General features: G+C 41.2%; 2 protein-coding genes and 1 long non-coding RNA gene across 4 annotated transcripts in view; 1 reads left to right on the forward strand and 2 right to left on the reverse strand.

The window, feature by feature from the left end:
• Positions 1 to 12,221, reverse strand: part of LOC129742751 (unc-112-related protein) — a 154,369-nt gene extending 142,148 nt beyond the window's left edge. For both annotated transcript variants that reach the window (XR_008736554.1, XM_055734696.1), the window contains exon 1: positions 11,666 to 12,221. Coding sequence is in view for 1 of the 2 variants with exons in the window: in XM_055734696.1 (XP_055590671.1) it covers positions 11,666 to 12,061 (396 nt within the window). In the remaining variant the exon portion in view is untranslated. The remainder of the gene's footprint in view (positions 1 to 11,665) is intronic.
• On the forward strand, positions 8,682 to 9,244 carry LOC129742790 (uncharacterized). The gene is made up of 2 exons (XR_008736556.1): positions 8,682 to 8,820; positions 8,899 to 9,244. It is a non-coding gene; the product is annotated as an uncharacterized LOC129742790 (long non-coding RNA).
• Positions 12,222 to 15,253: 3,032 nt separating the features above from the next.
• On the reverse strand, positions 15,254 to 20,821 carry LOC129737664 (uncharacterized). Its single transcript, XM_055728825.1, has 4 exons — positions 18,768 to 20,821; positions 18,389 to 18,657; positions 15,494 to 18,211; positions 15,254 to 15,414 (listed from the first exon to the last, which is right to left on the reverse strand). The coding sequence occupies exons 1-4, from the start codon at positions 20,819 to 20,821 to the stop codon at positions 15,254 to 15,256; spliced, it is 5,202 nt and encodes a 1,733-aa protein (XP_055584800.1).
• Positions 20,822 to 21,657: the final 836 nt, after the last annotated feature.

The raw sequence follows: 21,657 nt of genomic DNA on the forward strand, positions 1-21,657 counted from the left end.
CATGTGACATCCGCATTAGGGTGTCATTTTGACACCATAGCAAGTTTGAAGGCCTGTTACTTTTTTCAGAAGCTTCAAAATACAAAAATTTCTTCGAGGACCCTAAATGAATTCAAAAGTTCTTCAGTATTGCATCTTTACTTTTTTTATGGACGAACCCTGGAAGCCTGGACAAAAAAACTCCCTTTTCCGACTTTGGGTGTCATTTTGACACCACAAAAGTAAAATCTATTTAAGTCGTTTGAATTATTATGAACTTCATATAAAACTTATATCAATAGAAACCTTGTAATGTCAGTAAAATATGTTTAGAACATTATAACTGCTGTAGTTCATATGTTACACGTCCAAAAAAATATTTGCCTTATGCATATGAAAGCTTAAGTTAATGCCTACATCATGAAGACAAGAATTTTTTTTTTTTTTTTTCAATGAAATGGTCACAAAAAGTTAAAAAAAAGTGGTCTAAAAAACCTACTTTTCATTCGATTGCTAGTAAATACTGTTTGAGCGATGGCGGGGTTTTAGAAAAAAATATGACAACAAACGTCCAGCAAAACGTGTTTGTTTGCTCTCGGAGAAGGTACGGTGGGTGGTGATTTGGGAAGAGAGCCAAGCCGAGAGCCAAAATAATGCCGAAATCCAACCAAGAAGTTAGAATTTTAATAAAGTTTGTTGTCATATTTTTTCTAAAACTCTATTATCGCTCAAACAGTATTTACTAGCAATCGAATGAAAAGTAGATTTTTTAGACCACTTTTTTGAACTTTTTGTGACCATTTCATTAAAAAAAAAAATTTAAAAAAATATTTCTTGTCTTCATGATGTAGGCATTGGGAGTTCACTCTCTGCCTTCGAGCCGACCAGTCGCATTTTAAGAGTGTGCTTATTTCGGATCTAAAAGGCAACTGATTTTTTTTTTTGTTGGATGCGTGAGTCAGTGAAGCGGTGATGAGTCCTTTTTTTTTTTTTTTTTATTTTAAAACTATACAATTTTGGCTTAACTTTTAACACATAGCGGGCCAAGTGGTAAAACATAAATCAAATTTACAAATCTATTTTGCAATCGATAAAAAAGTTTGCTACTACTTTGAGGACTTCTGTGTTAAGACTTTTGAGCATTATTTGAACATCTGGTGTAATTCTTTTCTCCAACAGGATTTTCCATATCGTCCATCTCCTTGTTCCATAATTTGAACAGGTAAACAGGAAGTGATCTGGATCTGCGTTAGACGCGCCGCACTCACAGGTGTCGTTCTGGATAATTCGGTTCCGGTAGAGATGAGCTGGTAGACGTGAATGGTTGCTTATGAGCTTCGATAATATTACTATCTCTCTTCTACTAAAGTCATACTGGGCAAACCACGGTTGTAACGAAACGGAAGATAAAATACTATGACAGTAGCGACCTTTAACTCCAGTATTCCATGCTGCCTGCCATCGTTGTCGACTCCTAAGACGGCACGGGAACGATATCTCATTGGTAGTTAACATATAAGTATCAGGAGAACTTTGTCTAGAAGCGGCCTTAGCTTCTTGGTCGGCTAACTCATTCAAAGGAATTCCACGATGTGATGGTACCCAAATTAACGTTAATTTGGATCCTCGGAATTGAAGGGATTTCACCATTTCCTTGATTTCATACCAAGCTACTGAATACGACGACTTGGCTGTGAAGCTTTGCAGGCTTGTTAAGCAGCTCATGCTGTCGGTCATTATAACATAGTTTCCGTTTGGACTTTCCGAAACTATTTCAACTGCTTTTCGAATGGCCAAAAGTTCCGCAGTATATACCGAAGCTACTTGACACAGCTTGTGTGATGTGAAAGGAATGTTAAAGTTGTTGACAACTGCATATCCTACATTTGATAAGTCTTTCGAACCATCTGTTGCTAGTAAGAATGTTCCTTGGTATTTCTCTTCAATGAAATTCATTACAGTATCCTTTGTACTAGCCTGGCTGGGTTGTGCTAAGAGAGCAGCCACCGACAAGTCGATATCTATCTCATATTTCCGCAGATTTGGTGAAAATAGATAGCATGGATGTGTTTGTAAGGTATTCTGCAAAGGAAAGAAATCGTTTAAATCGTGGATGGTTTTTTGAAATTCTGTTGATGCTAATGCGGATTCCAGTGTGGGTTGAATAGTTCATTCCAATTTTGTAAGTGAGCTCGTTTGTTGATAAACCGCATGATCGCCATTTCTCTCCTAAATCTCAGAGGACATAATCCAGCTAGGACTTCTAGTGATCCGGTATGTGTAGTTTTAGTTGACCCTAAACATACGCGAATACATGCCCATTGGATTCTGTCCAAAGTGAGAGTATCCCGTTGATTCAGTTTCGTCATCAAAATGGAACCATATTCGATGATTGATCGAGCGCTAGCTTTATAAATTTTGAGAAGCGAGGAAGGATGTGCACCCCAGGATTGTCCTGAAACGCATCGCAGGAAATTGATGAATGGTGCCACTTTTTTCCTAATTTGAGAGATGTGATAGGTCCATTTAAGATTCCGTGTTATGTGCATGCCCAGGAGTTTCATCGTTTTCACGTATTCCACAGGTTGGCCGTTGATCAGGATGTCAGGAGGATTTTCCGGTTGCTGCGTCGAGATCAGTAAACACTTGCTTTTGGTGGGAGATATTTCGAAACCGAGATCTGTTATGCCATAAACTAACGAGTTCACTGCTGCCTGTAAGGCATCACAGCATGCGTTTACATCTGTTCCTCTTTTGGCTATAGTTGTATCATCTGCATAGTTGATTTTGATAACATTTTGCGGAATATTTTGCAAAAGTCTGGTGATCATTATGTTGAAACAGATTGGACTCAATGGTGAACCCTGTGGTAATCCTTTCCACGTAGTCCTTGTGATGGTATTGGAGTCTCCAATTTCCGCCGATAGAATTCTTTCTTCGAATAGGATGTATATGTTGCGGATAATACATTCAGGGATTTCTAATGCTCTCAATTCTCGGATTAGGAGTTCTATTTCAACATTATCATACGCACTTTTTATGTCAATGCTACAGAGAACGACATATTCCTGACAACTAAGAGCGTTTGATCCTTCTTCGATTAAAGGAAACAGAGCATCCATCGTTCCTTTTCCCCTCCGGAAACCACTTATTTCATCTGGAAATTTGAAGTTACTCTCCATACACCATTCTAATTTCTCTTTTATCAGTAACTCGAAAACTTTGCGGAAGCAAGATGCAAGCGCAATGGGACGCACCCCAGAAACCGAATCTATATTCTGTTCTGGTTTGGGGATAATGATTATTTTAAATATTTTCCAAGCCTGAGGGATATTTCCATTGATGAATATATCATTGAAAATTCCCGTTAGTTGTCGAAGAGCCGAAAGCGGTAGTCGGTTTATAACTGAATATGTTATTTTGTCGATTCCAGGTGCCGAATCTTTTCCGGTTTTGAAAACAGTTTTCAGATCTTTCACTGTGAAAGGTGAGTTAGATGAATGATCAGTACATTGACATCCCAAAAAATTCATTTTAGATTTTCTTGCTGTTTGAGGAGCTAATTTGTCCAAAAGATCAATCACGACTTGCTGTGAAACCATCTTTCTCGAAGCAGACGTACGCGACTTAAAACTTCTAGCTAAGCGCCACATAGTTTGCAGCGATGTGTCACTATTAAATGAATCACAAAAAGCTCGCCAGCTTTTTATCTTCTTCTCTCTAACCATTTTCCTGAAATCACGTTCTGTTTCTTTATATGTATTATAATTTTCTGACGTCAAATTCCGCTTCCAGGTTCGAAAGGCATTTCGAGTAGTTCTTTTGGCCTCGGTCAATTCATCGTCCCAGTAGGGTTGTGGAACCTTATTCAAATGTGTGTGTCGTCTTGAAACCGGAGTCGCATAAGTTGTTGTTGAAGAGCAAATCATCAATTTTATTGTTGAATAACTCCCAATCTGTTTTCTTGATGTTGATCCCATTTCGATGTATCGTCGCGTTGATTAAGTTCGTTCCGAAATAAATAGGAAAGTGATCGCTTCCGTGCGGATTCTGTTCAACGTTCCATTCGAAGTTTAGACTGAGACCTGAGGAAACCAGTGTGATGTCGATGGCACTCCACGACCGGTTAACATCAAATCTAGTCGGACATCCATTATTTAAAACTACTAGATCACTTGTTTCTAAAGCGTCGGCTAAATAATTTCCACGAGAATTGTCTGAAGCATTTCCCCATAATACGTGTTTCGCATTAAAATCGCCTGAAATTGTGCAAGGTTTTGGTACGGCCGAAAAAAAGTCTTCAAAACTGGATTTTGACACCACAGCCTGGTGATGAATGTACAGCGATACGATTGTTACTACTCCAAAGTTGCATTTGATTTGACATGCTGTATGTTGAATGTCAAAAGTTCCAGGAATATTGAATGTCGTCGGTTGCAGTTCATATCTAATGGCGAGAGCTACACCCATCGAATTGCTACGATGGTCGGATCGGAAAATCGCATGATGTGGAATTGATAAATTTGCTGATTGATCCAAGTGCGTTTCACTCAGAATCACAATATTAACATCAGAAGAGTTTATCATATTGATAAGGCTAGGCATTTTACTTTGAATTCCCCTGCAATTCCATTGCAGACATTGTAGGGGGATTGTTAGTTCTGAATCGTTCGATGTGAGCTTTTATCATAATCTCAGCGTACTGATGTATGATTTCATTCGATTGGTAACCGCATCTGACATTTTCACGAGTATTTCCTCGTTAATTCTCTCGATCATGGCAACATCATTATTGGGGATTTCGAACACATCTGCAATCATGTTCAGCATGGCATCTGATTCGATAGTTGACTGAATGGACTCACACACCCCGTTAGAAATGTTTACCTCTAGTTGGGGGAGCTCGTCATTCTCGTCAATATCATCGGCTGCATATCGTCGTTTCGGGCGGGGACCTTGGTGTTGATTAGTAGATGGCTGAGGAATCTCTTGTGGTTGGTTTGCAATATTATCGGAACCAGACTGACAAAACCAGTCTGTTTTCCCTTGCGAGAATGTATCTCGACGTTGTTGTTCCTTTTGCTTCTTGAGTTGGATTTTTGGGCAAGCTTTAAAATCGTTAGCTCGGTGAGGACCGTGGCAATTAACACACTGTGGTGCTTCAGAAATGCAGTTGTGATCAGGATTACCTGTTCCGTTTAGACAGTTGTAGCATCTAACCTGACTTTTACACTGCTTTTTGTGATGTCCAAGTCGCCAACATTTCCCACATTGGCGCACAGGATACACATATTGCTTCACCGTGTACAGAACTTTGTTTAACTCAACATGCGAGGGTAGGATCGATCCACTAAAAGTGAAAATAACTGTGTAGAGAGGAATATCGAGACCATCTTGTTTCTTCACAATTCTACGACATTCAACGATTTCAGGGTTATGTTGTTGTATCAATTTGCATTTTTCATATGCACGAGCCGTTATCAGTTCTTCATCTTTCACATCCGTTTCTATATATGCAACCCCGAGACATTCAACTAACCGCTGTGGAATTACAAAACGGAGATCGGCAATTTGCTTCTCAACAAGAGTGTTTGCCGATTCTTTCGTTTGGAAGAGGATCTTCAGTTTTGTTTTCGATATGGGCATAGCACGTACATAATCATCGCCAAACGTTTTCATCATATATTTGGCTATTTTGGCACATGCAAGGTTAGAACCTGTCACAGATTCCACGATAACAATGACCGGGCCGGAATAAGATTCAGGATACTTTCTTACTCGGCGTTCCTTAACCGGTGGTTCCGAATCATCGCCGTCAGGCATTTTCAATGCAAAGAATGAAAGGAATACAAGAGAATTAGAATGCGCTCAACACAGCTCACAACGATATAGGTCTGATACGTACCAAAGCACAGAGCGAACTGCGGTGATGAGTCCTTCACCAGGAGACCATCCTGGGCGGACTGTCCCAGAATGGATGGACACGGAAAACCTGCGGGAGAGACTTTATTATATGTTTTACGTGCTAAACCAGGTTATACGCTTCCCAAAAATCCGTTCGTGATTGGGAAATCAGTAGAGGAACACGCAGGAAAGGTGGAAGGAGGCTACTATGAAAAACGCAAATCATGGTATGTCATCAAAATTCGTAGCAAGGACCAAGGTAGGAAGTTATTCACTTTAACTGCGTTGAAAGATGGTACGCCCATCGAAATTGGTCGCCATCCAGAGCTGAATTCGCGAAAGTTTGTGGTTTTGTGTAACGAAGTGGATGATATGACTGAAAAAGAAATAGAGGTTGAGCTTGCTCCCCAGAAAATAACAAATGTTCGTCGTATCACTAAGAAGACTGCTAGTGCTAGTGGTATCGTTAACACACCAACTCTGGTGTTGACGATTAATTGTACTGTTGTACCAGAATTCATTAACTTTGGATTACTAAGAGTTCGAACAAGGCCCCACTATCCGCAACCGATGTTGTGCCGGCAGTGCCTTACTTACGGCCACACAAAAGCAAGATGTCCTTATCCGATGGCGTGTACTATTTGCTCTTCTAACCACGGAAGCGCAAATTGTACCTCAAAAGTAAAATTTTGCCGAAATTGCAAACAAAACCATTCTCCTACTGATAGGTCCTGCCCAATATGGGTTTTTGAATCTGCTGCTCTGAAACTACAAACCGAAAAAGGAATAACGCTAACAGCCGCACGCAAAATAGTTGACAATAATAACTCCAACTCATCGTATGCCGACATCGTAAAGAGACAAATTGAAGCACATAATCTGCACCGAACAAAACAACCAGACCAGCAAGCGCCACAACAAGAAGTTCCGATCCAACAAGAAGACAATCAACAGCAGCAGCAAACAAGCAAGGAGATAGCGAAGAGAGATCGCTTCACTGCACAGTGGTGCAGAACATCAATCTAGCTGTACGAAATTAATAGCGCCCAGGGATGAAGAGATAGACATTCGATGTCTTCAGCAACATTGTTCAGTTTTACAAGGGGCATATTCTAGTATCAAAATTTTTGCCGAGGGGTCCACCGATAGCGAGATAAAAATGCTAACTTTTTTGTTTTTCAAATTAGGGCTTTGATGTCTTCGACAAAGTTGTTTATCTGATCAAAATACATAAGTTTGTTGAATATGTCAAAGTCCTGTCACATGATCCTCAGGAGTTACAGTCAAAGTAAAAAAAATCTCTTGAAAAAACAGTTTTTTGAACCAATCATTCAAATCTCTACTAGTTCTACCGATTTCCGCGCTAATTTCAAATGAAAAAGGTTCCGCTTATCACCGAAAATAATCACAAAAAAAAGGATATTGCGAAAATGTGCACTTTTTGATGGATGAGCCTTCCAAAATTGCCAATAAAATACACTAAATGATATAGAGCAGCACACAATATGTGTGTTCAATGGAAGTTAGTCGAAACAGGTTGAAATAGGTCGAAACAAGTAGGAATGGATTTTGACAGTTGGTAATCTGTCTCTTTCCAATTGACTTCGACCGATTTCAACCAGGTCGTCCGTTGAACATACTTACACCAATACTAATGCATGTTTTGTGCGTTTTGCACACGAATTTCTAGACAGACCGGGCTAGAAAACAAGCTTATATTCATGGAATCCTTAAATGTATTGAAATAGAAAATTTCGTAATATTAAATGAGACTGAAAAAGCGATGATGGGACAATCTGAATTTATTTTCCCATGCATCTGCAGAGTTCCACGATATTTTGGCGGTTTGCTTTTTGTGGATGTGTTCACATTAGTAGACCATCTTGGTCTTAGCCTTCCGCAAACAAAAAATGAATAACAAAAATTGCGTGGACGTGTTTCAAACGCATTCGAGAGGTAAAACCATTAAATTTCTTAAAATAAGATAACTTTATGACAAGTGTTTATTTCATTCATTCCCCCCGGGGCAAGTGCTAACGTCTTCTACCGCACAGCACAGGAATAATTGTAGGAAGAGTTAGCACAGCAACAATCCCACCGACTCGAAACACACAGAACCGACTGCCGACTGAATCAAAGCATCCAGAGCACTTGATGAGAATGAAATGGCGAAAACGAAACAAAAACATGCTCTCTGTCTGACACACACGCTGCATGTGTGTTAGTGTGGTAGAAACGAATCCTGCTTTCGAGCTGGATCGGTTTCGACTAGTTTCGATCGATTTCAACTTGCTCCGTTGAACAACGACCAGACCTGTTTCGACCAAAACATGAGCCCATTGAACAACGACCACTTGACAGAAACTAGTCGAAACCAATCGCTACTTACGATTGAACGCAGCTAATATAGAGCTTCAGCAACTTCTAAACCCATCATCATGTATGAGACAAATGTAGATCGTGGCTTGTTCCAACTTTGTATCAAAACAGCGAACCATTTTATCCAATCTACAACGTGTCAGGTTCAAAAAATTGTTTTTTCAAGAGATTTTTTTTACTTTGACTGTAACTCCTGAGGATCATGTGACAGGACTTTGACATATTCAACAAACTTATGTATTTTGATCAAATAAACAACTTTGTCGAAGACATCAACCCAGTTAATAATTCTTCTACTAGACTTTTTTTCAGTGTATTCACAAGTGTCACTTTTCTCTGTATTTGTATGGCTGTGAACCTTTGAACTGAATTCTGTCACACATACATCTACACTTGATGTAGTTCATGCAAACTAGATGAACTGCCCTCCTGTACAACACTGATTTGTTCATCTGGCTCATGTTCTTTCATGCAAAGCTGCCGAAAATTTTAGTTCTTTGTAAGCATGGCCGCCAAACGCCACGAAAAACTACAGCCTTTTGGATTCCTTAGATTCAGGTAAGAAAATTAATCTAATAGAAAACAGTACAACCGTAGCTTTCCAGTTTTTTTACCTCTTTATCCATTTATCGTCAGGATTTCGTCAAAATCCCTCCGTATCCGATGGAAATCAGCATCAGCATGGGTGCCGCTCGCATTGTGCCGGATTTTGCATCTATCAACTTCACAGGGCACTCGGGATGCCTTCCGTCCGAGTTGGACTTTTGAATAGCGAAGGATTTACACCCCCATCCAGTGGTGAATAAAATCACAACGGAGGCCGTGGAGGCAAAGGTTTCGTTGGAATGATCGATTCTGCGAGTGCAGCAGTGGGAGGATCTACGCTCGCTGATCAATTGATTAATTGTGTAGTTATAGTGCTATTAGTGAAAAAATTATATGTGTTTCGTAAATAAAATGAAAGTATATAAAAATCATAAAATTCTTCATATTAGTTTTTTTTCCTGAAAATTGCAATGGCGTAGTACAGGTTTCGCCCTTACTCACACACGTACACGTAGTCGTTCATTCAAACTGTCATTCTGGATCGGGAAATTCATTCCAAGTAGAATCGGCTGGGCCATTTTCTACTTGGATGCCTGCAGGCCTGCATGCAGAAGTTCTAGTAGAATTCTACTAGAAAGTCTACTAGAATTCTAGTAGCCCTAGTAGAATAATTATTAAGCGGGAAAGCCCTAATTTGAAAAACAAAAAAGTTAGTATTTTTATCTCGCTATCGGTGGACCCCTCGGCAAAAATTTTGATACTAGAATATGCCCCTTGTAAAACTGAACAATGTTGCTGAAGACATCAAATGTCTATCTCTTCATCCCTGGGCGCTATTAATTTCGTACAGCTAGATTGATGTTCTGCACCACTGTGCACTGCAGCCACCACAAACCCAATTCCCGTGTTGGATGCTGATTCCCCCCTAGGAAAAGAATCACATCACAGCCGCCCCCTCCCGTGCCGACAGAAAATGTGGAAGACAATCGTCTACCCACAGTTGGAGACAACTGTCCAATTCTGACCCGTTCACGGAGTGCAAATCGCATCAAAACTTATCCTCATTCCTCATCCCTTCCTAAATCCTGACATTCCGTCGATCCTCCCCTCCCCACCCCCCCCACACTTTTGCTTTGTATAATTGACCCCCGGTCCTAAGAAACTTGTAAAAGTAAATGGCCTTAATAAAGAACTATTTGAATTAAAAAAAAAATGATGTAGGCATTAACTTCAGCTTTCATATGCATAAGGCAAATATTTTTTTGGGCGTGTAATATATGAACTACAGCAGTTTTCGTGAGGCATGTTTTTTCGGATTTTTTTCTTTCATGCTGAATAACGAGCAAACTTGTAACTTTAGCTGTATATAATGTTCTAAACATATTTTACTGACATTATATGGTTTCTTTTGATGTAAGTTTTGTTTAAATCGGTTTAACACGCCAAAAGTTATAACGACTTGAGCTTGTGGTGTCAAATTGACACTCCTAGTGCTGATTAGGGTAATGAAATCTAATGCGGATAAGGGTTAAAAGAGCTAGTTAATTAAAATATAAGGTACACCGGGGTAAGTGGGGACGGTTTTTCGTATAGTTCAACATTGAAAAATCATTAAAAAATCAGCAGTGAATCAATTTTGATAAAATCGCGTTCAATGTGATGCAGAACATGTTGTTTACAAATGCTGAAGAAATGAGCTTGATAGACGAAAAGCGAAAAAGTTATCACGTGAATTGTTATGGACTGTTGGTGTCTTCACTTACCCCGCCTTATGGGGTAAGTGGGGACGGTAGATTTTCCCTTTGATTTCTCAGGAAATTTTCAACAAATTTGTGTTTTCTAGGTTGAATACGTTACTTTATTGCTCGAACCATCCAAAATTTTGAAAAAAGTTCATGGTAGTGATTATTTTGTGTAATTTATGTTGCAACACACGAGATCCGATTTTATCGAAAATATATACTTATTTCAGGAAACACAAGAACTTTTCATGATCCGAATGCTAAATAACGCTTAAATGTATTGAATGAAGGAGAGAAAATTGAAAAAATGTCTAAACATGCATAAAGCCGTTCCCACTTACCCCAGGTAGGGTTTGGAGACAACATTTTAGATTTTTGAAAATAAACTCATTTTTCTTAATTTTTAATCGTTGTTTCTTTTCTTAACTGGTGGTTTCTAATGTAAAGATTGTTTCGATGTAGAATTTTTCGTCAAGAGCAAGCTAGTTTACGAGAAATTTGCGATTGAAAAAGATGCACATCAACTCCACATCTTAGTTAAAAATAGAAAATTAACGAAAAGTCACCGTAAACATCCGTTATTGTCGGAACCGTACCTCTTTTACAGTTATTGGATAGATTACAAGTAAATTTAACATTCTGCATTAAAAGTTTGAAAAAATAGTACACAGTATTGTTTTAATAGCCACCGTCCCCACTTACCCCGCGTCCCCACTTACCCCGGTGTACCTTACACAGTTTTGTAGAGATTCAAAATTCATGAAAATTCGTATTTTTTGCAAATTTTTAAAGCGAAGTATTTAAAAGATATTCAACAATCAGAGTGTCCAACCAGTCATTTTGACTGGTGCGGTCTTTCTAGTGTTAAAAATCATTGAATATAGTGTTTGAAAAATTAGTATAAAAACAAGTTCATTTCATTAAAAAAAATATTCTGATATTTTGAAACCCCAGATTGTCTTGAAAAGTGTTTATTACGTATTAAATTTTAAAGTACGTTCATCTTTGAATACATGAATAATGAGTTTTGTGAAAACGCGGCCTTATTCAACGTTATTAGCCCGAAACTAGCAAGCATGATTTACGAACTATTCAAAAACTAATCAAATACTTACCCCGGTTGGTGAACTGATGGGTGTGCTTTGTAACGTTGGTCTGCTTGCGTTATAGTGCGAATGCTGAACTGGTGCACAGGAGAATGGTCCTCCGTTGGTCGGCCCGTCTAGGCTGCCGTTGCTTCCGTGGAAGCTGGTTGACATCGTCGGTATAAACGTGTTGGTGTCCGAGGCAGGGCGAAACAATTCTCCTCGTCCATTACCATTTTGCTCGATTGTCACTTTCTTTTTTGGAAAATCTGCGTAATTTTTTTTTAGGTGGGCGGCCTCTAATGGTTTGCACAGGGAAAGCTCTTCCGGATGCCGAATGCCGAGGTCTTTGCAAAGTGCTACCACGGCGCCGAACGTTTTGACCGAGAAATCCACACGACAGTCAAGATATCGCAAGTCTGGCATCTGTTGGTGGAATAAGAGATTATGAGATAAGTAGTGGTAAGAATAAGGATTAGCAATTACTTCGGTGGCATTTACTTAGCTCGTAATCAAGCAAAGGAAAAGCTCAAAGCATTTATTTAGTTTGGTATGAATAAACATTTGCTTAGCGGATATGTACTAAAATCTTAGAACATAGCTTTTGCTTTGAAAAAATAGAGCTATCCAACAAGCAGACCCTGTAGTTTTCTTAAGTAAATTAAAATAAAACGATCAGAAAATTGAAAATTACGGCTAAAAAGCAGCCACGATCTTAACGGTGCGGGTAAGAATGATCGAAAAGTATTTTAGGCAATGCATGACAAGCTCTAAAAAGCGCAGGTTGAAATGTTCGTTTGTTGATAGGACAATTCCAATTGGTCTAGCAAGCAAGAATCAGTAAGTTCACCTGAAAAACAAAATGTTTTGCCAATTAAAATTAGCTACTTTATCTATATACTAGCTGACCTTCCAACAGTTATTGAAATTTTTGGTACCTAGGTATTCATTTCATTCATTTTAATTTATTATTTGCACAAAATTTTAAATTCAATTTATAAATCATTTAAATTTTTTTTTTTCAAAATTATATTCCATCTTTTTTTTATTTTGAAATATTAATTCAACTTTTTTTAAATCCGTGTTTTAATCCTTTTTATGATTCTGGATTTCTTTGCTTCCTATGTTAATGACTAACGCTAAAATATTTTTTTATATATTTAATCTTCGCTGCCCCTTTTTAATGTCGAGAGGTGAAAGTTAAGGTTTTGGCCGTAACTACCAGCTAGCTCAAACGGTACTTACGTGATCTCAGGGTCGCTCCTTAGCGATCTCGGGGAGGACGGGAACGACCAAGCTTGTTTTAACGAGGTGGAAGCAATCAATCATCCAAGACATGTATATGGCTCATTTTAAATATAGACAACGATCACAAGTTACGAGACATTTTACATTTATTGAACTTGCCAGATTTTCGGGGTACCATAGGGGAACTTCCTTCTTCCGCTAGCTAGCTGTCCTCGGGGCTCGTTGGTGCACGATGTCTCGATGAATTAGATGATCCCGGGGTAGTGGTGCACAGGATTCCTTCCGTGGGTGGGTGGCTAACAACCACTATTTATTTCTGCCGATCCGAGCCGAGCAATTTTGTTGACAAAATTGAATCGGTTCAACAGGGTTGGGACCAGAGCCAATATACAAAAAGGGGCGATGTGGTCCGTCCTTGTCCGAAAATTACACCATGTGGGTTGGTGACAGAGGTGTATTTCGGATCGATCAGGAACCCGTTTGGCGGGGTTCTTCGTGGTGCGGTCGGGATTTAAAATCCGACAGAGCGCTAGGAAGCAGCGGAGCGCCCTTCGGAACGGTTGGGGAGATTTTTATTGGTTTCCGACTCCCTATTCTTCGGCCCTCTTGGCCGGACACTTCGCACTTCGAATCTCACGAATCACAAAACTGATTTTTCTACGATGTGAGTCGCTTCCTATTCCCGACAACAGTGACCGAGTCGGCACTTCAGCCCATCAAAAAACCCCTCCTATCTTTTTCGGACGATTTCTCTCTCCGCCTGGCTCTCTTGCGTTACACCAGTTCCGGTGAAAAGTGGTCTAAACGGCTGTAGTCGAAGGGTGGCATAGTTGAGACTGGCATAAACCTCGGCATTCCCAAACCCGAAACAATTCCAATAAATGCAAAAGTAAGGAAATTTTATGTACATGGTAAATGAGCCAAACCAAGTAATCAACAAACTAATAAACTACTAGAGTAACGCGATCAAAACATGTATTAAATAATATGAATTGTTCCGATTTTTTTTTTAAACAGAATTGAATCGGTAACAATCCTCCCCCAGTTCGACCAGAAAAATTGCATTTAAACATTGGAATTACATTTAATGCAATTTTTCGTGCAGTGTTTAAATTATTCAACCTTCATTCAGCTTGCTTCACATCTTTGCTCCTTGGACTATTTTCTTTCTTTTTCCTATTCAGTCGGTCGGTTCCACCAAAATAAGCCCTTCTTGACGGTCCCGCCTATGTGTTTCCATAGACACCCTTTTCTTAGGATTATCCCCTTCGCGCTGTTTCCTACCCATTCAGAACCACGTCTAACTCTACTTATGCTTTGCCAATTGTATTACACTTCTCTATTTATGACAGAGAAACACCTAGCCGTTAATCATTTTCACACCACTCATTCATTCTTTTCCCTTTCATTGGACGCGTCCTCCATAACATTCATTCATACTCATTCACACCTTCATTCATTCTCCATCTTATTATAAATCTATTCTAGAGACAATACTTCATTTCTGTCTCAGAGATTTTGTTATTCTACTTAAAGGCTCTAATGCCTTGCCGCGTTGATGACCGACACGTTATTTGAGTCCTGGGCAGAAGCGGGGTCATAGGGCATCAACGTTGTTATCAACTCCGCTCAAATTTCGCGCATGGCTCAGAATCGAGCCACCGTGTACTGACCATCAGCGTCGCGATGACTCCGGTCTCCAGCGCAACGCCCTTTGGACACAAAACGATCGGTCGAAAAACTGGCACACCTTGACTCTACCAATTAATCAATACTTTACACTTCAAACATTATTTCAATGAAAGATTCCTTATAACAAATTATCGCCTCTTTTCGAAGTAATTTCTAACAACGACAGAGCGGACTATTGAACACACCTACATATTAAAAAATGCTACCTGGGGTGATTCAGGCCTAGTCTGAATGAAACGAACCAAATCGGTTCAGCTGTGTGAACTGTCAAAAAAACAAAACAACCTTCTCATCAGCAGGCGCAGGAAGGTTGGCTACTTTTTTTTGTTTTGCAAGTAAATTTGAAATCAAAAATCAATTATTTAATAAGCTAATTTCGAGTTTATGGTTCCTATCCGAACAGGAAAAGCGTACTGAGCAACGATGGGAGGATCCGGAAGTGCGAAAGGAAACAGATCTAGACGGGTTACTCGGTTGAAGGTAAGTTATACTCTCCAATTGAAACCTCTGTTGAACTTGTATTTTTTTTCCAGAAGTGCAAACATGGAAATCTGCAACATTTTTCTGGTTTGAATGATCAGGACAGGGTCCGGAGGAAGAAATCGCGGTTACAATTGCCGAAATCAGGTGAACTACTATCGACATTGTAAGTATGTGGTATTTCTTTTTTTTGTATTACTAATTGGTGCAATGGTTTCGTACATTAGGATCCATGACGTCATTCGAATCCTCTGAGACGGAGAAAGAACCAGCCGACGCCGAAGTACCACGAGACGCACGACCCATGATAGGAGGTGCTGCTAAAAACAGATTGCTGCTTACATGGTAGGAGAGGCTCGCTAAGAAAGTGAATGTTCAGGAAAGCAATAAATTACCCTGGCTTGAGGTGGGCCCCTGGCCACACCCCCAGGGATTTACCATCGGTCCCTTCCAGTTCATAGGAGCTGGTTCCGATCCGTTTTTTTATTCGAGCCGGCAGGTATACAGGACCATATTTGGCGTTGTACCCTTCCGCTGCACTGGGCTGTTTCGTGTTTCGTTTATAAACTAGTTGGCCAACCTCGAATGGCTTTGCGCTTCGCCGGTGGCGCAGATTGTAGCGATGCTTAGCTGACTCGTGTGCCTTGGTGAGATTAGTTTTCACAAGGTCGTAAATTTGATCAAATAGTTCTTTCTGATGTTCGGTTCTTTGATCAGGAATAGTCACGTCGTTAGATCCGAACCATTGATGGTCCGATCCCTTCGCGAAGGCCTCGTGGCCATGTATAACAAAGTACGGCGTGAATTCGGTCGCGGAGTGTCTCGTAGTATTTAATACGGTTTCAATTTCCGAGGTCCTACTGTCCCAGAGTCTCTGATCTTCTCGAACATAGGTGCGTATCGCCGCATTGATTGTTCGATTAACTCTCTCAACCGGATTGGCTTGAGAGTGGTATTTCGAGCTCAACCAATGGCGCACTCCAAACTGTTCGAGAAAATTTTTGAACTCTCGGGACAGGAAGACGGACGCGTTATCCGAAATAAGTGATTCAGGAGTTGAGAACCGGAAGAACCACTGATCCCGAAGGTGAGTACATAGTGTAGTGCTATTGATTTTCTTTACCGGTATCAAAATGCACCATTTACTAAAGAGGTCTGTGACGACTAGGAGGTGTTGATTGCCTCTTTTGCTACGCGGAAGCGGACCAATGTAGTCGACCGCTATTATTTGCCAGGGATGTGTCACCATCCTTTGTTCACCCATTGAGGGTACGACTGGGATACAGGCCGGTTTTGTTTCCTTGCACAAAGAGCAAGCTTGGATATATTCCCTCACATCCTTGGCCATTTTCGGCCAGTAATACTTCAACCTAACTTTGGCCATTGTTTTGTCAGTACCGATATGCATCAAATCATCATGGCATTCTTTGAGCACGGCATTTCTTCTCTCGGGGGGAATTACCAGCTTCCATTCGAACCTGTGGTCGTAAGGTTGAATGGGAGTTGATACAAATTTATAAAGGGCGCCATCCATTACTTGGAAATCAACATAATTATCAGGTTGATCTGAAACTTTTTTAATGAGATCATCGTACCATTCTGAAGTAGGAGCAGCCGTTACCACAGCAACACAACGTGACAAGGCATCGGCTACCACGTTATCCTTTCCTTTCCGATGCCGTATTGTCATGTTATATTGCTGTAGGGAAAGGCTCCACCTACTACAGCGGGAGGATGTCTTCCACTTTGTACGGAGAATATGTGTGAGGGCGGAAGAATCTGTCACTATCGTGAAGTGGGAACCCTCGATATATCCACGGAAGGCCTCGATGGACAGGATTGCGGCCAGCGTTTCTTTCTCACAAGCATGGTAGTTCCTTTGGGGAGTACTAAGCTTGTGAGAAAAATACGCGATGACCCTTTCTTGTTCATCGAGGACTTGCGTAAGGACGCCAGCGACAGCTACATCACTGGCGTCAGTTTGAATTGTAAATTCTTTTGAAAAATTCGGACTTACGAGGATTGGGGAACTGATTAACTTTTCTTTTATCGCGCAAAAAGCTTCTTCGGCCTGGTCGGTCCAGGAAATAGTCTTGGCCTTAGTTTTAAGCAGATCCATCAAAGGGGCAGTAGCTCCGCTGAAGTCCTGTATAAATCGGCGATAATAATTGGCCATTCCTAGGAACCGGCGTAATTTGGTTACAGTTGTTGGCCGTTCATACTCGACGATTGGTTTTATCTTTTCAGGGTTCGCGCGTAGGCCGTTGGTTGAGAGAAGGTAACCTAGGAATGGCAGTTCATTTACTCCGAAGTGGGATTTGTCAAGGTTTATGGAGAGATTAGCATCCCGTAATCTCTTGGCTACCTCGGCTAATAGTTGTAGGTGGTGTCCAAACGTTTCACTCACTACAACTATATCGTCGAGGTAGACAAAGACAAAGGGTTCTAATTCTCCATTAACTAGAACTAAATCCATCGTTCGGGCCAGGCGACTTGGACTGTTTGCTAAGCCAAAAGGGCATCGGGTGAATCGGTACATCCCGGAACCTTGAATGCTGAACGCCGTGTAATTTCGAGAACGTTCCTCCAGAGGGATCTGAAGGAACGCCTCGGATAGATCGATAGTGCTTAAGTAGCTAGCTTTGGGTAGCTGTCCCAGTATTCGTCCCGGATGGGGGAGTGGATACGCATCGCGAACCGTGCGTTCGTTTAGTTTACGTGCGTCTAAGCAGAGGCGGACTTTGCCCGAAGGCTTGATCACGGGTACCACCGGAAGCGACCAATCAGACTGACAGCGCTCAATGATACCCACTTTCAGCATTCGGTCAAGTTCGGCGACCACCTTTTCACGTGTTTTTGGCGACATAGTGTAGGGGTATTGCCTGACTGGCGGTTTGGATTTCCATTCGTCAGTAATCTCGATTATATGTTGGGTAACAGGAGTCGTGGGTAAGTATCCCGGTTTGGCGATCTGAAACATGAGTTTTATTTTCTCTAGGTCCTGGGCTTCTGTAGGGGTAAGCATACATTCAGGAGCTGTCGATTCAATGTCACTCTCTTCTTGTAATAGGGCACATTGTCGAATCTGAGGGTAGATTTTAAACTTGGACCAGAAGGTCATTCCTAACAAACATTCTACAAGTAAATCCTTAATGACTAAAGTGGGAACAATTTTTGTTATATTTTTGAATTTATATGGAATCATTATTTCTCCTAGTATTAATAAATTTCCGCCGTCCGCGGATTTTAAATCTAAATTTAACGATAAAGGTTTCAGTTTTACCCCGCGTAAACGCGAGAACAGCTTATCACTGATAAGCGTTCGATTATTACCTGAGTCTAGCAATCCTTTGACGCGTAGATCATGGACGTAGACCCAGGCGTAAGGTCGATTATCAAAGCTAGTTGGGAAGGTTATTTGCAGGACTTCGGTGGTATTGGTATTCGCGCGACCCGAATACCACTCAGACAGAACTGGCTCATAGTCGAGAGAGCTCAGTTCAAAACCAGGGACTCTCACGCGGATTCTTCCGACGTTCGGCGATTTTCGGTCGTCGGCCTGCCGTTTTTTTGGCAATAGGGACAGCGAGTGGTCTCGTATCCTTTGAACCCACAAATATAACACAACAAACCGTTAATAGACCTACAATGTTGTACTTGACGGTCGGGTTGGCGGCAATTAAGACATACGTTTGCGGGTGGCGGCTTGTACCCTTCCACGAGATAGTCAATCGGGCGACGAGACTGAGATGGTCCCGGTTCTGGTTCTCTAGGGGAGATCGATTTCGGTCCGGGGGCGTTTCTAGCATCGCGATAGCTATTCGTAGGTCGTGGGTTGTCGTTTGATGATTTTCTAGCGGGATTTTTCCAATTGTCATTTTGATTTCGGGTTGAACGAGTTGAACGCGAGTTATCAGGGTTGGGTGTAGGGTTATTATTAAGGGTTACTGCATTTACCGTACGATCCTGACCGAATACCTGATTGTACATCGAGAAGTTCGACGAATCGATAATGTGGCCAGCATGTATAAGCTGAGGTAAATCTAGAATTGGTTGCCATAGAAGGGATTTTTTATAGTCATTGCGCAAATTTCGTTTCATGATTTCGAGTTTTTCGCGGTCTTCCATCGGAGTCATCATACTTCGGAAAAGTTTATCCATAGCAAAATAATACTCCTGGAAAGTCTCGTTCCTTTGCTGTCGGCGTTGATAAATTTGGCAACGTAGAAGTATGTCTAGTTCAGGATGAGCAAAGTTGCGCTTTAGCTCCAAGATTAAATGCTGCCAGTTGAATAATCGCCCTGGGTGCGGGTGTCGCATGGACATGTACCAACTTTTCGCGGGGCCGTCAAACAGATGAAAGGCGGAGTCGAACAGCTCATGTTTAGACATTCTTTCCGACTGGGCCAACTGTTCCACTAACGCGAGAAACTCATTCAGTTTGACACCACGATCTGTGCCGTTATATTTTTCAATTTTCCACAGTGAGACGGGGAGGGATCTGTGAGAAACAGTGTTGTTTCTTTCTGGCGGGTACGCGTAAGGTGAGGTGCTATTTGAGGCAAAGGGATTCGCAAATGAGGCTGGTGGAAATGCGCTTGACGCGGGGAACGCGAACGTGGGTTGAGGCGCAGCAACAGATGAATACGGTCTAGATACGCCTGCAGTCTGGGAAGGATGTCCAATTGATTGGGGTAATTGGGGCGGTTTAATTGGGGGTGGCAAGTGAGATGTGAGTGCGTTCGAATGAGTTGCCGAGCTTTGGGCACTATTTGACGTGAGGTTAATATATGGTGCTATCTGCTGCGAAGAATGAAACACAGAATTTTCCAGCTCAGTAGGGGGGAAAGATGTTACATGGTTAGCCTGACTGAAACTGGAATAGGATGGTAACATTTGAGGATATGGAGTCGTATTTTGATTTCTCGTATGGATCGGTAAGTAATTGGAAGTATATATGGATGTCGTCACCATTGGGGTCGTTACAGGCCTCGAGTATTGGCTGGTAACGATCATAAGATTGCAAGCACCGTCTGATGTCTTCGGAATTGTTCCGGTGTAGGTTTCGATGTTCCCCGTGCTCAAATTAGAAGTGCCAGAAGGCTCAGAGGAAGATAGTCTACTTCGCAGCACGGTAAGTTCTTTCTCCAACGCTATTAAAGAATCGCGGAAAACGTTCGCATTTGGTCTATCAAGCTCCCCGGAGATAACTCCCATACGTTTCAAGCACTCAATAGCCTCCTGTTCGGCAACCGAATCTCCTACTATTCCTCCCTCTGCCTTGTCAAACAAATTATCAACAATATCCTGATCTGGATTCGAATCTGCTGAATCCGTTTTAAAGTAAATATCAAGTTTATCACAAACATTATTTAATAAATCAATAGCTTCTGTACTCCCCGCAAAATCTGAAAGGTGACCTAACACCGCTAACCGATTCGCTAAATGTAACAACGCATACATATATTTAGGCGCCACTTTGCTAGTAGTTAGCACCGTATGAAACTGAAGCACTCTATTACGACAAAGAATTAATTCCTGTTCGGGTATTCCCGGTACAATCATTTCCGGTAAGCCTTCTTCTTTCTCCTGCCTCAACAAATCTCTCAAAATGCGTCTCCTACGGCTTATTGATTTATCGCCGGTAACTACAAATCTTCTCATTTCCAGTTCTGTATCTATGTCGGCGCTGTCTAATAGATCTGGACGCATATTTAAATATCGCTTTACGAATCTCTGCCGCAGTTCCTTAATAGATGGCCCCATTTTGAACCACAATCATAAAACCGTAAGCAATAAAGAACTGTAATACAAAAGGCAATGAATAAGTAGGTCAGAATTCGTGATCCTGTAGGTAAGAAACCACAAGGCGACGCACAGAAACAACCGGCAAGAAATAGCTGAAGTTAGGGCCCCCAACACGACTGAACCCGCTTTGACTCTTTTTTAAACGGAAGTTACTCCGAATATGAAGCAAGCTGAAATAAAAGTTGAATAATCAAGACAAGCCACTGATGGTCTTGAGTCTCCCTGAGATACGCCAAAATATTCTAGTCAGTGACGAATCAAAGACTAGAATATTTTTCCTTTCCGAAGGATCGCCAATTGAAAGTTAAGGTTTTGGCCGTAACTACCAGCTAGCTCAAACGGTACTTACGTGATCTCAGGGTCGCTCCTTAGCGATCTCGGGGAGGACGGGAACGACCAAGCTTGTTTTAACGAGGTGGAAGCAATCAATCATCCAAGACATGTATATGGCTCATTTTAAATATAGACAACGATCACAAGTTACGAGACATTTTACATTTATTGAACTTGCCAGATTTTCGGGGTACCATAGGGGAACTTCCTTCTTCCGCTAGCTAGCTGTCCTCGGGGCTCGTTGGTGCACGATGTCTCGATGAATTAGATGATCCCGGGGTAGTGGTGCACAGGATTCCTTCCGTGGGTGGGTGGCTAACAACCACTATTTATTTCTGCCGATCCGAGCCGAGCAATTTTGTTGACAAAATTGAATCGGTTCAACAGGATTGGGACCAGAGCCAATATACAAAAAGGGGCGATGTGGTCCGTCCTTGTCCGAAAATTACACCATGTGGGTT

The sequence above is a fragment of the Uranotaenia lowii genome, chromosome 1, assembly GCF_029784155.1.
Source record: "Uranotaenia lowii strain MFRU-FL chromosome 1, ASM2978415v1, whole genome shotgun sequence".
In the NCBI taxonomy this organism is placed as follows: domain Eukaryota; kingdom Metazoa; phylum Arthropoda; class Insecta; order Diptera; family Culicidae; genus Uranotaenia; species Uranotaenia lowii.